Source organism: Pelodiscus sinensis, chromosome Z (genome assembly GCF_052426305.1).
Source record: "Pelodiscus sinensis isolate ZL-2025 chromosome Z, ASM5242630v1, whole genome shotgun sequence".
In the NCBI taxonomy this organism is placed as follows: Eukaryota; Metazoa; Chordata; order Testudines; family Trionychidae; genus Pelodiscus; species Pelodiscus sinensis.
In genome coordinates this window covers 29,989,206-30,004,624 of record NC_143085.1, presented here as the reverse complement: position 1 = coordinate 30,004,624, position 15,419 = coordinate 29,989,206, and the positions used below count along the sequence as shown (strand labels likewise).

The window sequence follows — 15,419 nt, the reverse complement described above, 5'->3', positions numbered from 1 at the left end:
GGAAGCCACTTGAGTGCATCAGAAAGCCTCTTCTGTTTAGTTCAAAGTGGCTTACAGTGGGGTAAACTGTTCTTGCTTCCACAGCAGTCTCCTTAACATAGTAGAGGATATTCTCTGGATTGGGCCTTTTAAGACCTACAGTGTCATTTAAACCACTGATATGTATGGTCTGGCTTATTAAAACAATTAACCCAATTTGCTGAAGTTGAACTTTATAACAGCAAGGTATTTAGATATAGAGACAGGGCCTCTTCCCAGAAATGTTATCTGCCTGCAGAGTTTCAGGGGTAGTTAGTTGTAGGTGTTTAAACTAGGGATGTAATAGTGTAATTGATTAACCGATAAGCAAAAGCTTATAGGTTATTTCTGTAGACTACACACATTTCCCTCCTTGCCGGTACATTTTTTAGCAGGCTGGGTGCAGCCCAGCTCTGTTTTGGCTTCTGAAAGCTCTCAGACCTACCCCTGCTGTGGCTCTGCATTTAAATTGTATTAGGAGCCAGCCAGGAAGGCAGCCCAGCCCAGTTCCAGGTCACAGTGGGTCTGAGAGCTCAGTCGCCACCCAGACACAGGAGCTGGTGCCACCCTGCACTGCTGCCTCTTTATCAGAGGCAGTAGCGCCAGGCAGCTGGTATACGATGGGAGCTAGTTTTTAAACTGTCCCCTCTTTGTAGACCAGCTCCTGCCTGGCACCAATGTTAGAAGATTCCTCAGGAGTGGGGTCAGAGTGCACTGGCTGCTGGCCACACCCATGGGAACTATAGAATAGTCGACTGATAAAAATTCATGAGGTTACTCAACTATTCAATTAACCAATATTTAAAATCCCTAGTTTAAACTCTACAGAATATCAGACCCACAAATCCTGGAACAAAATCCACATACAATCCAAATATTTTAAGTACAAGCCAGGGCCAGTAGATTGTGGTTACATGTGTAAACTTCAGGAATACTATCTATAACAAAACTTAACTTGCTTTTTGGACTTTCCCTCTATTTCACTAAACCATTCTCTGAGTGACTTACTTTTACAGAAGTTATTAAACTGTTCTAATTGGCTAAAACCTCAAATGGATTTACTTTTACCTATAGGCTACATCTAGACTAAAAGCGGCAGCCATTTTTATGCTAATGAAGCGTGGGAGATTTAAATCCCTGCTTCATTAGCAATTGCGATACATCTCATTTACATCCCTTTTCCGAAAAAGGGATGTAGTCTAGACGTAGCCATAGAGTTTTGTGGAGGTGTGTTTGCTGGTTTGGTTTTTTGGGGTAACTTAATATTTCAGGCTTTCTGTGGTATCAGCTTCTTAATATTTAGAAATTAATAGCAAAATTTGCCCTTTTTCCTGTAAACAATATGCATTTAAATCCTGGGTCAAATGGAATTTTTCTAGATCTGCAAAGATTGTCCAGTTCAAAACAAGGACTTTAAAAGATTGGTTTGGGGGGGTTGGAAGCTTTTTGTCCAAAGCAGACTGTCCATCATGTTAAGTGAGTTTCATGCATTCCTAGTGACCTACTTGCCTGACTTTGGAAGCAGTATGCAGCTCCATTCCTACAAAGAACAGAATATAAAACTGAGCACTTAAGTGTGAAGGCAGGATTGTGGGGCAGAGTGACCTGAACAGAGGAAAAAGCCTATTCTGGCTTCAAATTTTTCTTTAAACCAGAGGTTCTGAGTTCTGACTATGTTACTTGTTAGGGGCATCATCTAAAGTTGGAGCATGAAAGAGCTAGATAAATTCATGGAGGTTAGGTCCATAAAAGTATATTAGCCAGGGGGTAAGATTGGTTCCCTTGGCCTCTGTATGTCAAAGGCTGGAGAAGGGTGGCAGGAGACAATGATCAAGCAATTTGTCTTCAGTCCACCCCTTCTGGGGCACCTGGTGCTGGCCACTGTCGGAAGACAGGATACTGGGCTAGATGGACTTTTGGCCATTCTTATGTTCTTAATTCAGTGAGTAGTAAGAATTAATTGCTTAAAACTTGGACTTAAGGCAAGTGCAGATTCTGCCCCATCTCTATTTCAAAAGTAGCTGTTTTTATTAAATGCTCTTACCCGCTGTCCTCCCAGTTGCTGTCACTAGAGATGGATTTATGCTGTATGAGATCTAGATGTGCCAAGCTTTAGCAGATGCTCAGTATAGTGTTGCTGAATGTACATGCTCCACAGCCTCTGATCCTGGGCTTCAATTTTATGGATGAAGGAAGCATCCTCACTTGACAATGCACAAGTTAATCTTAAAATGAGAGGCTGCTCAAAAGTTACTGAAACAACCTATAGGATGGCTCAAAGCCACTTGAATGCTGAATTAGAAAAGGAGATTTTAGTGAACTAGTCTGCCCTGCTGGTGGCCCAATTCCCATTTGCAACTGTCACATTGGAAGCAAAAGTGTAACATAAGTAATCAATGATGCAGAAAGCAACTTTGCTTCTCAGGAGGAAAGATTCACATGACTACAGCGTTTCCCTCTAGCTGAATAAAAATCAGCAGTGATATGCTTAGATCTTGTCTCTAACCAAAAGAATCATGGATACACTGCTAGACATACAGGATGAGAAGTGGAGAGGGTCTGATAACCACAAAAGGAGGACTGGAGTAAAACTAAATTGCATTACTTCTAAGTAGAATTTGTTGCTAAAATTTTTGCTTCCATGTTAGAAGAATGCCTTTTGCTTTCCAATTATCAGTGTCATCCTGAGGAGGCTGCATGTTTACGTTGGTGTGTTTTGGAAGAGAAATTTCCACATTCTTTCTAACAGAGTGTGGTAGGTTATGTAGCCAAGAGAGGGCAAAAAATATAGACTAGACTGGAGCGTTCCATCATAAGAGATGCAGTTATCTTGTTAGTTGCAAAATGACTTGTATTTCCCCTTTCCAGACTCGGCGCCAGTGTTTCTTTGGATAATTCTGTGCCTTTTGATGCTGCTTCCATTTTCCTTTTCACATTTCTGAGCTTTCTCTATTGTCAGCTATTGCACCATGGGTTCTTTAACTCTCTCCTCTGGAAATCTTAATTTTTTTGATCCCCTATGAGTGAGGGGTGCAAGAGAACCCAGGTTTGTAGCAGACTAGGTGAGAGCCTTTCTAAGGTTTATGCTGGAAAAAAGTCTTTCAAGATTTGAAAGCATCTCTTTTGGTTGAATGAGAGCACCTTCTGTGGGATGCTGAAATCTTACCTAATGCTGCTTCTATCTAGACAAAAAATATTGCTGAAGTGACTTATTTGGATGCATCTAGTCTTGGACTTCAGATATGGTGATAGTGTAGATTCATGTCATTGTTTCCTCTCAATAGTATCTGCTACCCAAAAGATCTATTCCTGAGCTATATTTTAAATGGCAGTTCTATTTTACCTACATAAATGCAAGTTGAACAGTACCTGATTTCTTTAGATAACACTTCAGGAGAACAAATATGACAGAGTCTGTGTAAAACTAAATAGTTTTATAACATTGTTATATGGATAAGTTGTGGAAGGCTGTTGGAAAATTTAAATCCCAGAAAATGAAGTTTTAATCTGTGATGATAAAATGCAGTACAGCAGTCCTCTAGCTTCTTCCAAGAACACAGCTGATAAGAGGAATATATTGACAAACAGGAAGAATTATGGAATTTGTTGAGATGGGAGGGAGGAAAATCTCATACAAAACTGTCCATTTCTCTTGCACTTGTTTTGTTTACCTTTTGCATTTCTAACCATTGTTTCCCTAATCTCTGCTAATCACAGCTTTTAGTTGCATTAATATTGAGCATATTCTGAAAAATTTTAGCTCCGTAGCCCACAATGTCAAGGGGGCAAAGGGCAGTGTTTTACAACATAGTCATAAGAACTCAGTAGGGAATTGGAATAAAATGTGTGTATCCTTAAATGCAGAATAAAGTGTCATTTTATTACAAACTCTCTTGTCTATAAAATTTAACTACTACTTCCAGAACCAGTTGCATAACCTGGATAATTAAAGGGACACTTAGGTCAACCCTGAGCTAAAACTTCCTTTAAAAACTTTTTTTTTCAAAAAGCTGCTAGACATTTTTATGATACTTAAAAAAAACTTTTAAAATTCATGCAGAGGTTCAACTATTAAAAGCTTGTCAGTGCATAAGAAGCTGAAAGTGAGAAGAGCCTTGTCTATTTCCATTGGCTAGACACAGGAATACAAAACTACACAAAGGCAAATTAAGTTTGAATTCTTTTACTTTGAATCTCTTGGTGATTAAATCCTGGCCCTATTGAACTCAGTAGGAGTCTTGTCACTGATTTCAGTAAGGACCAGATTGCACCCAAGGAGTTCAAGCTTAGGGATTTTTTAAACCTGACTGTGTCCTTTCAATTAAAACATCCGTTATCCAACTTAACATTCTCTCTTCTGTCACTATTGATCTTACAAGTCTTGCTTTTATAATGATATAGCAATATTCATCCTTTCACTAATTGGTTCCTTTTTCTTTCCTTTTCAGCAATGCTGGAGTAATCGCTTCCTAAACAATTTTGCAGAAATGTAAGGTTGTTTTGTTGCGTGCATGTGTTTTAGCAACACATCTGGCAAAACCTCTGCATGTATCATGTAGAAAAAACAAACAAACTTGCTTTCCCTAAAACAAAATTCATTGTGAGCTCTGTGGAGAAAATGTGTGGTATCATTAGGGCTTCAGTTATACAAATGTACAAACATGCAATATAGCTTAACAAATCAGGAAACAATTCTTCAGAGAAGTTTGGTTTCTTTGTTGCATAGAGAAGACTGTTTGTTTATTCTTAAACAGTAGGCCAGAATTAAGAAGCTGTCAGCCAAGTTTCCATATTTCTCTGTATAAAATGTATAATAGATAATGCATGCCTTCAGTTGTAAGTAGCCAAATCTTTCTGTATTGTATCATCTAATCATACTAGTTATGAACAGCTATGTACAATATGCTATACTATTTATAAATTCAGTAAAAGAACAACAGATGTTGAATGTTTAAACTGTAAGCCTCCAGTTCATGACTTCAGATTTTTTTTATTTTTTGTGTGCAAAGATACCTCTCTTGCACTAATGTAACTTATTTAAATCTAAAGCAGTAGACAGATAATGGTGCAATACAAGTGTTTGTGTGATGCATTTCTCTAAAAATGAAAGTGTCAGTTATAACAACTGCATGTGACCTTTAGGAGGAGTTAATAAGATCAATTGTCTAGTTCAATGCTGACAATAATAAGCATCACACCTAACTTCATTGTTTCAGGGTAAATAAATTAATTCTACAATACCTACTTGGTGTGTTATTTTATGCACTTTGTTTTCTGCAGGTGTAAGTGTACATACTTCAGCACTGTCTTATATTAATTCCAGGATGACAGTTACTAGCAGCAACAGCATTGCAATCTTTCCTACTAGAACTATGCAGGTGCCAGCTGCTCTTCCTGCAGCATTGACCTCCTTGCTGGTGATTTTCTTTCTTCTCTCCAGGGGCTTGCATGTAGCTAAGGGACACTGTCAAGTACTTGGATCACTTAATTTTTTTAAAAACTCTCTCCATTGTTTGTAAAATCCCTCTGGAAAAACTTCAAAATAAACATTTTTCCCAACTCATTTTTTTTTCTTGCTGGTCCTTTTCTATCTTGCAATTAAAGATTGTTACCTCCAAAATCATCTGGGGCCACTAATATTCTCTGTGATCCAGAGATTAAGGCCAAAAGGAACCCCTGTGATCAATTGTACTAGCTCTCAGTGGACTACTTTTGGTGGGTTACTCAAGGCTAAGGAAACAATTTTATGGGTCATGCACTCGGGCTACATTGGAGAGGACTGCCTGTTCTCAAAGGCCATGTTGTCAAATGCTTTGTAGCAGTGGGGCAAATACTCATCACAAAATACATTGAGGTAGGCAAGATTTATTATCCCCATGATACAAGACAGGGAACAGGCACAGAAAACATGCTCAATGTAAGAGGGCAAAAAGTAGACCTATTTACTTTAGAGAAGACAACATGAGTATATAAAAACAATGAATGGGAAAGGAACGGTCACTGAGATGCTCATTCTTGTAACAAGGGGATGCTCATTTAAATTAAAAGGAAGCAAATCTCAAGATCAGGAGAGACATTTACATACATGTACGTTGAATTAAGTGTTAAGATGATTGTATGTGTACAACTTATGGATGTAATACTGTACTCGACTAAACAATTAATGGTTAACACTATTAACTAAATGCAACACTCCTATCTTACACACACACATGCACATGAGCGTGTGCAAGTACATTTTTTAGTGGCCTGGCTAACAGGCTGACTCTGTTCAGGCTTGTGCTGGATCCCGGCATCAACCCCCACTGCGGCTCTGCAGTACACATACTAAGAGCCAGCACAGGGGTTGACACTGGATCCCAGATGGAGCCAGAATTGAACCAGCCTGCTTGCAGCTGGCTCTTAGTGCTTTTACTACCCCTGCTGTGGCTCTGCAGTATAAGCACTAAAAGCTGGCACACAGGCAAGCTGGCTCAGAAATGACTTGGGCCAGGACCAAGCATCAACCCTTGCTGCAGCTCTGCAGTACAAAAGCTTGTAGTGCAGAGCAGCAGCGGGGGTAGTTTCCAGGACCTGGCACAAGCAGGGTTTGCAATGCTAACCCTTACAGATTAAACATGTAATTGACTACATGACTAATAAATTACACTCCCAAACATCCCTAGTACAACTAAGCTCAAGCCATAGTTAAACTCTGATAAACAGTTGAAAGGGATCTCACCTGTACATTGGGGCATAAACTGGACTCGTGGTTCAGGAAGGAACTCTAACTTTGAAGTGCTGCATGCTCCTCATGGGGGGGGGGCGAAGACAGAGGAAACTTTGTGCACCCCTCCTGCCCCCAGGCCAATCAGGGCTTGCGTGTGGGGGAGCACGTGACATCTCCACCCACCCTGTGAGTGAGGAGCGCACGGCACTTCAAACCACTGCATGCTCCAGGCAGGGTGGGAGGAAGCTTTGCACTCTCCCACCCCAAGGCCTTAATGGGGCGGGGGAGCAGCAGGGCCTCTGTGGGCTGGATCCAGCCTGCAGAGGCCCTTTTGCCCACCCCTGGGTTAGGAGGAGTGCTTGAACAAATGGACACTCAGCCAGATGCACAAACTCATATATATATATATATATACACAATTTCAGAGCACATGCCAGCTAAGAAGATGCGTGCCACTTGCTACATTTTTCATACATTGCATTTTCAGGATACCTTTCAATTAAGAATCCCCAAAGGCAAACCTAGAGCAAAATGGCTACATTACTTGGTAATAGTGTGCACCTAGAACACACTTGAAAAGCCAGTTGCCAGTACTACAGTGGGTGGTGCATAGAAGTCCTTAAACCAAAGACAACTGGTTCAAACTCTGTACTGCTATTGTTAACAAGTTACATTCCAAACATCACATCGACATTCTCACCTCCAGACACATATCTGGTGACAGAACAATGTTGTCAAAGACTTAAATATTTTCTGTAGCCATCACATTCTGAGTCCCAACTAGTGCTAACTCATTAGACATGAGTCGTGATGAACAGATGTACAAAATAAGGATGTGAAATCCAGAGCAGCAACCCAGGCCTACTGAGAACTAGGATTGCTCCATGGGGTCTAGGAGCCAGTGGGCTGCAGCGGTCCCCCGCCCAGATCCCACTTAATCAGTTAAGCAGTTAACTGCTTGGCAAACTTAACATTTGACTGGTTAACTAACTAATGAGATTTTACATCCCTAATAGAGAATCCACTGACACATGCTACCAAAAGGCTAATGGGCTGCTGGGTTCCTAGTATGCAGAGTTGTGCCTGAAGTGTGTTATGAGATGCTTACATAACAGCCAGACTTCTTCCAGTAGTGGACCCTAGGACATGCTGCCATTAGCATGGGTTTTACAGTTTTGGTCAGATGAGACACAATAGAAGCTGAGCAATAATGCTCTGTAAAACAGTCTGAAGTTAATTCCAGTGCAGAGCTCAATGTCCTAATGGACAAACAACAGTCTGGTGTGTCCTCTCTATAGATATGAGTTTCACTTTATAGCACTGGTTCTCCCCCATGTACCCCCTTAGGTTACTCACAGGTCTTCCAGGGGGTACATTAACTCAGTTTTTCCAACAGGCTACATTAAAAAACACAAGCGACATCAGTGCAATCTAAAATGTACAATTATTTATATTGCACTCTATACTATACATTGAAAAGAACAATATTTATATTCCAATTTTATAATAATATGGTAAAAATGAGAGTGAGCAAGTTTTCAATAACAGAGTACAGCAACACTTCTATGTCTGGTTCTGTACGTGAATAATTTAAGTGACATGAAACTTGAGGGTCTGGAAGACCATCAGACACCTGAAAGGGGAGCAGTAGTCTGGAAAGGTTCAGCACCATTGCTTTCTAAAACTGAAAGTCACACATGATGCTTAGATGTTTGTGGCAGGGGAGGGGAAGCAAAGTTTTGCAAATGTCTCAGACCTCAACCAACCAAAATGCAGTCAGAATTTCCCTGGAGAGGTCAAGAGAGGAGAAAGCAGTACGCCCCCTTGGTGCATTTAGCTTTGCTCATGGTGCTAAATCAGGCGTGGGCAATACTTTTTTACCAGGGGCCACTTCAGAAATTTTTTAAGTGGCCCCAGACCACACTGGAAAGGGCGAAGCCTCAAGTAGAAAGGGTGGGGCCAGGATACTTCCTCACTTCCTCCTGCTCCTAGGGCCTGGGGGGGTGAGGGAATAGCAGGGCCTTTGCGGACCAGATCAACCCACTTGGCAGGCCAGATCCAGCCTGTGGAGGCCCTTTTGCCCACCCCGTGATAAATAAATTAGAAATCTTTAGCATTTCACCTCGGTTAATCATTAACATCGGACACAAAAAATAACTAGCACAGCTGTATGAGCCGGCCCCAATGAAGGGCTCTCCCTGTATCATCAGGCTGCCTTACAGAGCAAAGATTCACCATCTCTGATTATCAAGGGCCTGCTGCCACAGCATTTAAACCCCAAGCCAGTTCTCCACATCATTTGCTCCCTGTGCTAGTTTCAGTTGAGGCTCTGTTCTCAGGCAACACTATCAGTAATGTGGAACTGCTGCTTTACATTGGCATAGGGACTTTTAGTACAAGTGATAATCAGCAGTTAAAACGAGCTAGGTGAAGGGTTGGCTTTTGGTTGTTGTTTTTTTTTACAAGTTGCGTAACTGCATTTTTTGGCAGCTAGACAAGGTGGGTGAGGTAATAGCTTTTGTTGGCCAGCGTCTGTTGATGAAAGAGACAAGCTTTATAATTCAAGAGCAGCTCTGTACAGCTTGAAAACTTGTCTCTTTCACCAACAGAAGTAACTTCAATAGAATACTACCTCACCCACCTTGTGTCTCTAATATCCTGGGACCAACACGACCAAGGATGAATGCAGCTGTCAACCAAATCATCACAAATTCTACACAAAGGCACCACATATTTCCATCCAAAAAAGCAGACGAAGGCTTAGATTCAGAGGGAGAGATACATGCCGTTCCATGAATGTGGTAGTAGGGCCCTCTGTCCAGCCCAGTGGTTGGAGCACTCATGCAGGACCTGAGTTCAAGTCACCAGGGTGTGAACTGGAGCAAGGATATTTATTTGGATTTTCCACATCCTAGGCCAGGGCTACGCAACTTTGGAAGCCCTGAGAGTCACAATGATACTCACAGCTCATGCCAAGGGACGCAACTTAAGTGTGGTTGCATATACATACAAATATATATGCAAATGTATGCAAACAAACAGCTTTTTTTGCACTAATGGGCATGAATACAAAGATTAAGGCAAGACTACACAACACACAGGCCCTATTTCAGTCAGTCCTGCTGATATTAATAAAATGCAATATTTACCCAATTTCCACCCATATGACAGCACTTTTAATGAGCAACAAGAGTCCAGGAATTTAACTACTAAAATGCATCGCAACAGAAAATAAAACACGTATCAACCATTATATTAACACTTTTTTGTTTTGGCTCCCACCCATGGGCCACGTGTTGAGCCCCGCGTAAAACCCAACTGCACAGAGGGCCGCAAACAAACATGCCACATGTTGAGTAGCCCTGTCTTAGGCAAACCACAAGGCCATGCAGTACTCGGGTGGATCTCAGTCTTTCCTGGTGAAGATGTTTGATGTTACAATTAATACAACAGGGACAGGAACCAGTGTTTCCTCATCCTCACAAGTGCCCTGCCACCAGGTTAGAGTCTCTTTCTCCCCCAACTAATATTTATTTAACTATTCATGTGGCGCAGAATAGTTTCCCCAGCAGAGATTAAGAGCCCACCTTGAGAGTAAACTATTGCCCAGTGGGTAGGGCACTCACCCACAACAGTGAGCTCAAGTCTCTGTTCCCAAGTAGACAGAGTAGGAACTTGAAGCGGGATAAAGTTAAGTAGAAGAAACAGGCAGCACCTCCACTTACTGAACATGGAAAAATCACTTTGTTGTGACTTGCTGTGAGAAACCAGTTTAAATTTTGAACCAATCCAAGGGCAGCCAGCAAGCTGAAAACATTATTCTTCCAAGAAAAAGCTCTAGTTAAGACCACGGGGAGTGGGGGGAAAGAGACGTAGGGAGGGAAGGGAGAAAGGAGAGGGAGATATGTTAGGGATTCTGACTAGAAAAATGGACACAAGGGTTATTGGGATAAAAGGGGCAGTTTCAAGACTGGCCACAGGAGACATTAACTAACATCCTTAACCCTGCTGAAAGAGATCTGACGCTTTACCGGAGTCACCTTAAAAAGAAGCACTACCGCATGTTCTCTTTTTAGAACCTCCTGCTGCAGGATCTGTGCCACACTGTGTCCTGGTTTGCTACTGCAGAAACAAGCTGCATGTAGTGCCAGATTGTCTCCTTTAATCCTGTTCCTCACCCCGTGCTTGCACACAGTAGGTTAAAACGGGGACAGAGAACTGACTAGATCAGAGGACTTGGAATGGAACACTAGATCCCTTCCACGTCTAACTTGCCAGCTCAAACACAAACTATCTTGGTGGAGACAGCTATTCCCATTGTAGCAGAGGGATGTTCAGTTGCTTTTGTGAAAGTCATATGGTGCGGCACAGCCAGTTCCCAGCTAACAGGTGCCTGCATCATAAATTGGCTTCCTTGGTATTGGTCTCAGTAGCGGCGCCAAGGACTGGACAAGTTGTGGTGAGAGAACTATCCTCCCCCCTGGAGCAGTTTGAGGAGAAAGGAGGGGACACTCTCTCTGCTGCAGCTTGTGCTTGGACCTACTCTAAAGAGAGGAGTGCTCCAAATAACAAAAAGGAACAGGTGGCATTTACCAGACTCTTGCCCTTTGGAGCTGGCTAAAGGACTGAATCTGTGAGAAATTTATTCCATTGCCTTTAAAAGCCTAACAGCTGAGCAACTTACTGCACAGGCAATGTGAGCTCCCCCTGTCACATGTGCATAGGTCACAATTGTGAGGCTGCAGGAGTCATCTGTGCCCCTGCAAATTCAGAGCATAACTCTGATGATAGACAGATAGGCCAGTGCCAAAGAAATGCTTCACATTGTCCAGTTCATTATAGTCTCTCTGGGTTGGGTTAGTTACTGGAGGCAAGTTGAGAAACAACCCTAATAAATGGAAAACAAATTTGGGAAGCACAACAAACGCCATAAGCCTCATGCTATGTACGCAGGCGGCAGGATCACTTTTTCCTACACAATGAAGTCAAAGAATATTGCTTAATAATGGAGCAAGATAATATCACAGGCACGCCATGGAACACGCAGCAGCCTGGCGTTTTAGTAGCCAAGTCACACACATTCAGCAGGTTGGGATGTCAGAAGACTGAGCAGTTCTGTCTCGCTCCTGTGCCCTGCCCAATGATCATTAGGGCAGGACACCCTACACTGAGTTGTTAAACTTTGAAGAACATTCCCCACTGCCCATGTGACTTGTATGATGGTAAACATTTCCAGATTACAGCTACGCACCTCCTAAACACACCCATGCACATAAGGAGTCTCCCCCAATCACCATCTCTCTCTCCAACAGGTCTCCACCCTGACCTGGAGAGACAATTTCCAGTGCAGACCCCTGGAACTAAGCCAACCACAGAGCCAAGTTGGGGTGAGGTTCCTTAACTTCCCAGGAGGTACTGGGACTTGCTGTGAAGGCAGGGGACTGGACTCAATGACCTTGTAAACTCTCTTCTTGTTTTAGTGTCCTAGGATTCTATGAGGTCCTGCCAATGATTCTATCTTACCACATTTCCATTAGCAATTTCAGTACTGCATTTTTATAGTGGCTACCACACCGGACGATGGGAGCAGCAAAGGGGACAACTGCCCAATAGCCTGGGTGATTTAAAAGGGTACAGAAAGACCCAGGCACTGACAGGAGTGCAGTGTGACTAAAGGGGGCTGCCTGGCCATCCTCACTCTGTGCCACTCCTAGAAGTGGCTAGCACCATACCTACAGCCCCACCCCCACTTCTGCAGTGCCCATTGGCCAAGATCTGTGGACAATGGGAGCTGTGGGGGCAATGCCTGCAGACAGCAGTACACAGAGATCCCCTGCCCACCTCCCCATTTAGGAGCTACTGCCAGAGATGTGTGATGCTTGTGTAAGTCTCTTTTGGGAGTCACCCAAGGTAACTGCCAATCCTCTGACACTCTCCTGCACCCCGACCCTGCTGCCTCAGCTCAGAACCCACAGTTCATACTTCTCCTTCATCCCACTGCTCCAGCCTCCGTTGCCAGGGATTGCCCCCACCCATATGCCTTCCCAGAGCTTGCAACCTGCACTCCCTCCCACAACTAAACTCCCTGCCCCAGTCTGGTGAAAGTGAGTGAGGATGGGAAAGAGCCAGGGATGGAGGAAGAGAGAATAGAGTGAGTGGGGGCAGAGTCTTGGAGACAGGGCAGAACAAAGCATGACCTAAGGAAAGGGGTAGGGTAGAGGCAGGCCAAGTATCTTTGGATCTGCATGATTAAACACTTGGAAACCCTGCTGGGTGGTCAGATGGAAGCCCTGGTTGCGCTAGGAGAGTATACCCAGCAGCACAGACGGCAGCTTGTTGGGCACCAGCCAGCACAGGAACAGCACTGACCAAATGTCAGGTGAGCTGAGTCCATGCAGGCATGGCTTGTACATGTGAGGGAGGCCTCCTCCCCATCAGCTGTTCTGCCCTGGGGACCAGAAATGTTGTCAGAGGGCCTGGTGGCCACCTTGCTGCAATGCAATTTTATTCTAGGCCTAACTCACAGGCACAAGCCTTACAGTTAAGAAATCCTGCTCTCAAGTTTGTATGCACAATGTTGGTCCGTTTTCAACATCACAGTGGGAGGGTGAGCACCCACAATGGTTGGCAGGGACAAAACTACAATTATGCTTCATTGCAGGCACAAACCTACAAGAAAGGGGGCAGGTAGGGTACTTGGAAGCTTGGCTCCTAATGCAGAAGGATTACTGTGAGTGCAGAAAAAACAGCCCACCTTTTGATCGCTTTCCTTGAGATCCAGTGACCTTTACTCCTCTCAGCCCCCTGAGGAAGTTCAATGTAGCAATTTAGAAGTGATGCACTGAGAGTCTCTATGCTTCAGTTTATAATACCAGCACTATGCTCAGACTATAGGAATTTAAATTGCCTTAGCCCTTGCCCTCTTGTATGCACGTTGGCAAGCGTGTTATTAAAGGTGCTTAACAAGTGCTGCTTGTGGATAAGGGAGGTTCTAGTTCCAAAGTCCAAACTCCCCTTGTGCAAATTAGTCATGAAAATCTTTCACTGTATAAATGAAAATCAGATCAGTTAAAAATTCACTGCAGCTCAGACTCTGTCCATTTGTTAATACCTGCAGCAAGAGGAGTGTAAAAATGAGGCCAGGTTTCCAAAGCACATAAGTCCTGTTACAGCTTGTCCAGTAACTGATGCGTTTACTGCAACTGACTGAACTAGGGAGCTTTGTGTTGGGAGGCTGCACATTTACCAGCCACACCCAACTGTTACATCATGCAGGCTCTGCCTTAATGCAAGACTAGATACACATGACTGAGCAGGCCCTGGAAATTCCCATGTGGGGGCAGCTTGGAGCCATTTCCCACTTGGATCACTTAATACTTGGCACTCGGGACACAGTGAAAGCAAACACACTCTCCTGAAGCTGAAGATAGGTGACTTTCCCTGTGCAATAGACAGAGCCAAATCTAGATTTACTAGGTTGGGGGGAGAGGAGTGTTTCTGAATGGGCCCATTACAAAGGTAAGTTTGGCTCTTGGAACTTAACCAACCCCACAGAGAAGTTTCTCCAATTAACTTGATTCATTGCATCCCCTCTCCTCTGGGTATTGGAGTGTCACTGAAGCAAAGCAGGAGTTACACACAACGGATTTACTGAAAGTTGTATCAGTTTAGCACCTGTGAAGAACGACATCCCGACAGCACTGCATCCTGAGGAGGCCTCCCTCTGACTCTTAAGTCTTCAGCCACAGGGAGCACCTCCAGGCTACATCTACACAGCTTCCCTCTTCCGCAAAAGCCTAAGCAAATGAAGCACAGATTAGCATACTGCCGTGCTTCATTTGCGTAATTATTTAGGAGCCTTTTTTTGCAAGAGGTTTTTGCGCAAAAAGGCGCCATCTAAACAGCACCTTTTTGCACAAAACCCTTCTCTTGCTCATAAGCTGTTCTTCCTGAAAAAAATTAGGAAACCTCTTGCACAAAAGCAGCTCCTAATTAATTATGCAAATGAAGCATGGCAATATGCTAATCTGTGCTTCATTTGCATAGGCTTTTGTGGAAGAGGGAAGCTGTGTAGAAGTAGCTCCAGAGTGGAAAAAGATCATTAGATCTCACTGGTCAATTTATTCTGCAGCCTCTCCAGGGAGACTACCAGCAGCCAGGGCAGTCCATGGCAGTGGGATTAGAATGAAAGTTTGAACTAGAAGCTGGTCTAAGAACCCACCAACTCATTTCACAGGCTTCTGAAAAGCCACTAGGCTTGGATTTGCTATGGGTCTCAAACTACCAGAGGCCCAATTGGCCATCCCCAGCTGGAACAATTGTACAATCCAGGCCAGGTCTCCCAGAAGACTGTGGGGAGGAGGGAGCACAGTCTGTTATTGGCCCCCAAAACCCACCCCTTCTTATCATCCACCCACCATCCGTCCCCCATGGCACCTTGTCTCCAGAGGAGGTGGCTGCAGGGACGATGGGGTGGGCGGGCCCTGTCGTGCTGTGCCCCGCCCCAGCGACAAGAGGCATGGGTGCACTTGCCCAGTATGCATTGTTTCCCCCACAGCTCCTGCTGCTGCAGGGAGTGCAGGGGGGCACAACTGCTGCCACCGCCACAGGTCTCCTCACCCCTGCTGACCCGTCCCCAAGCTTCAGGAGAGAGGGCAGGATGACAGCAAGAAGGGGCGGGGCTTAGGGACCA

The 15,419-nt window shown here is 43.8% G+C and overlaps 1 protein-coding gene across 2 annotated transcripts in view; it reads left to right on the top strand.

Moving 5' to 3' along the window:
* ATP2A2 (ATPase sarcoplasmic/endoplasmic reticulum Ca2+ transporting 2) overlaps nt 1-5,581 on the top strand; it is a 102,366-nt gene extending 96,785 nt beyond the window's left edge. Inside the window, exons 21-22 of one of the 2 annotated variants that reach the window (XM_075898597.2) lie at nt 4,467-4,507; nt 5,299-5,581. In XM_075898597.2, coding sequence (XP_075754712.1) covers nt 4,467-4,480 — 14 coding nt within the window. In that variant the 3' untranslated portion in view covers nt 4,481-4,507; nt 5,299-5,581. Of the gene's footprint in view, nt 1-4,466 lie in introns of both variants that reach the window. The other variant, XM_075898596.2, reaches the window with a different exon arrangement.
* The last annotated feature ends 9,838 nt before the right edge of the window (nt 5,582-15,419 follow it).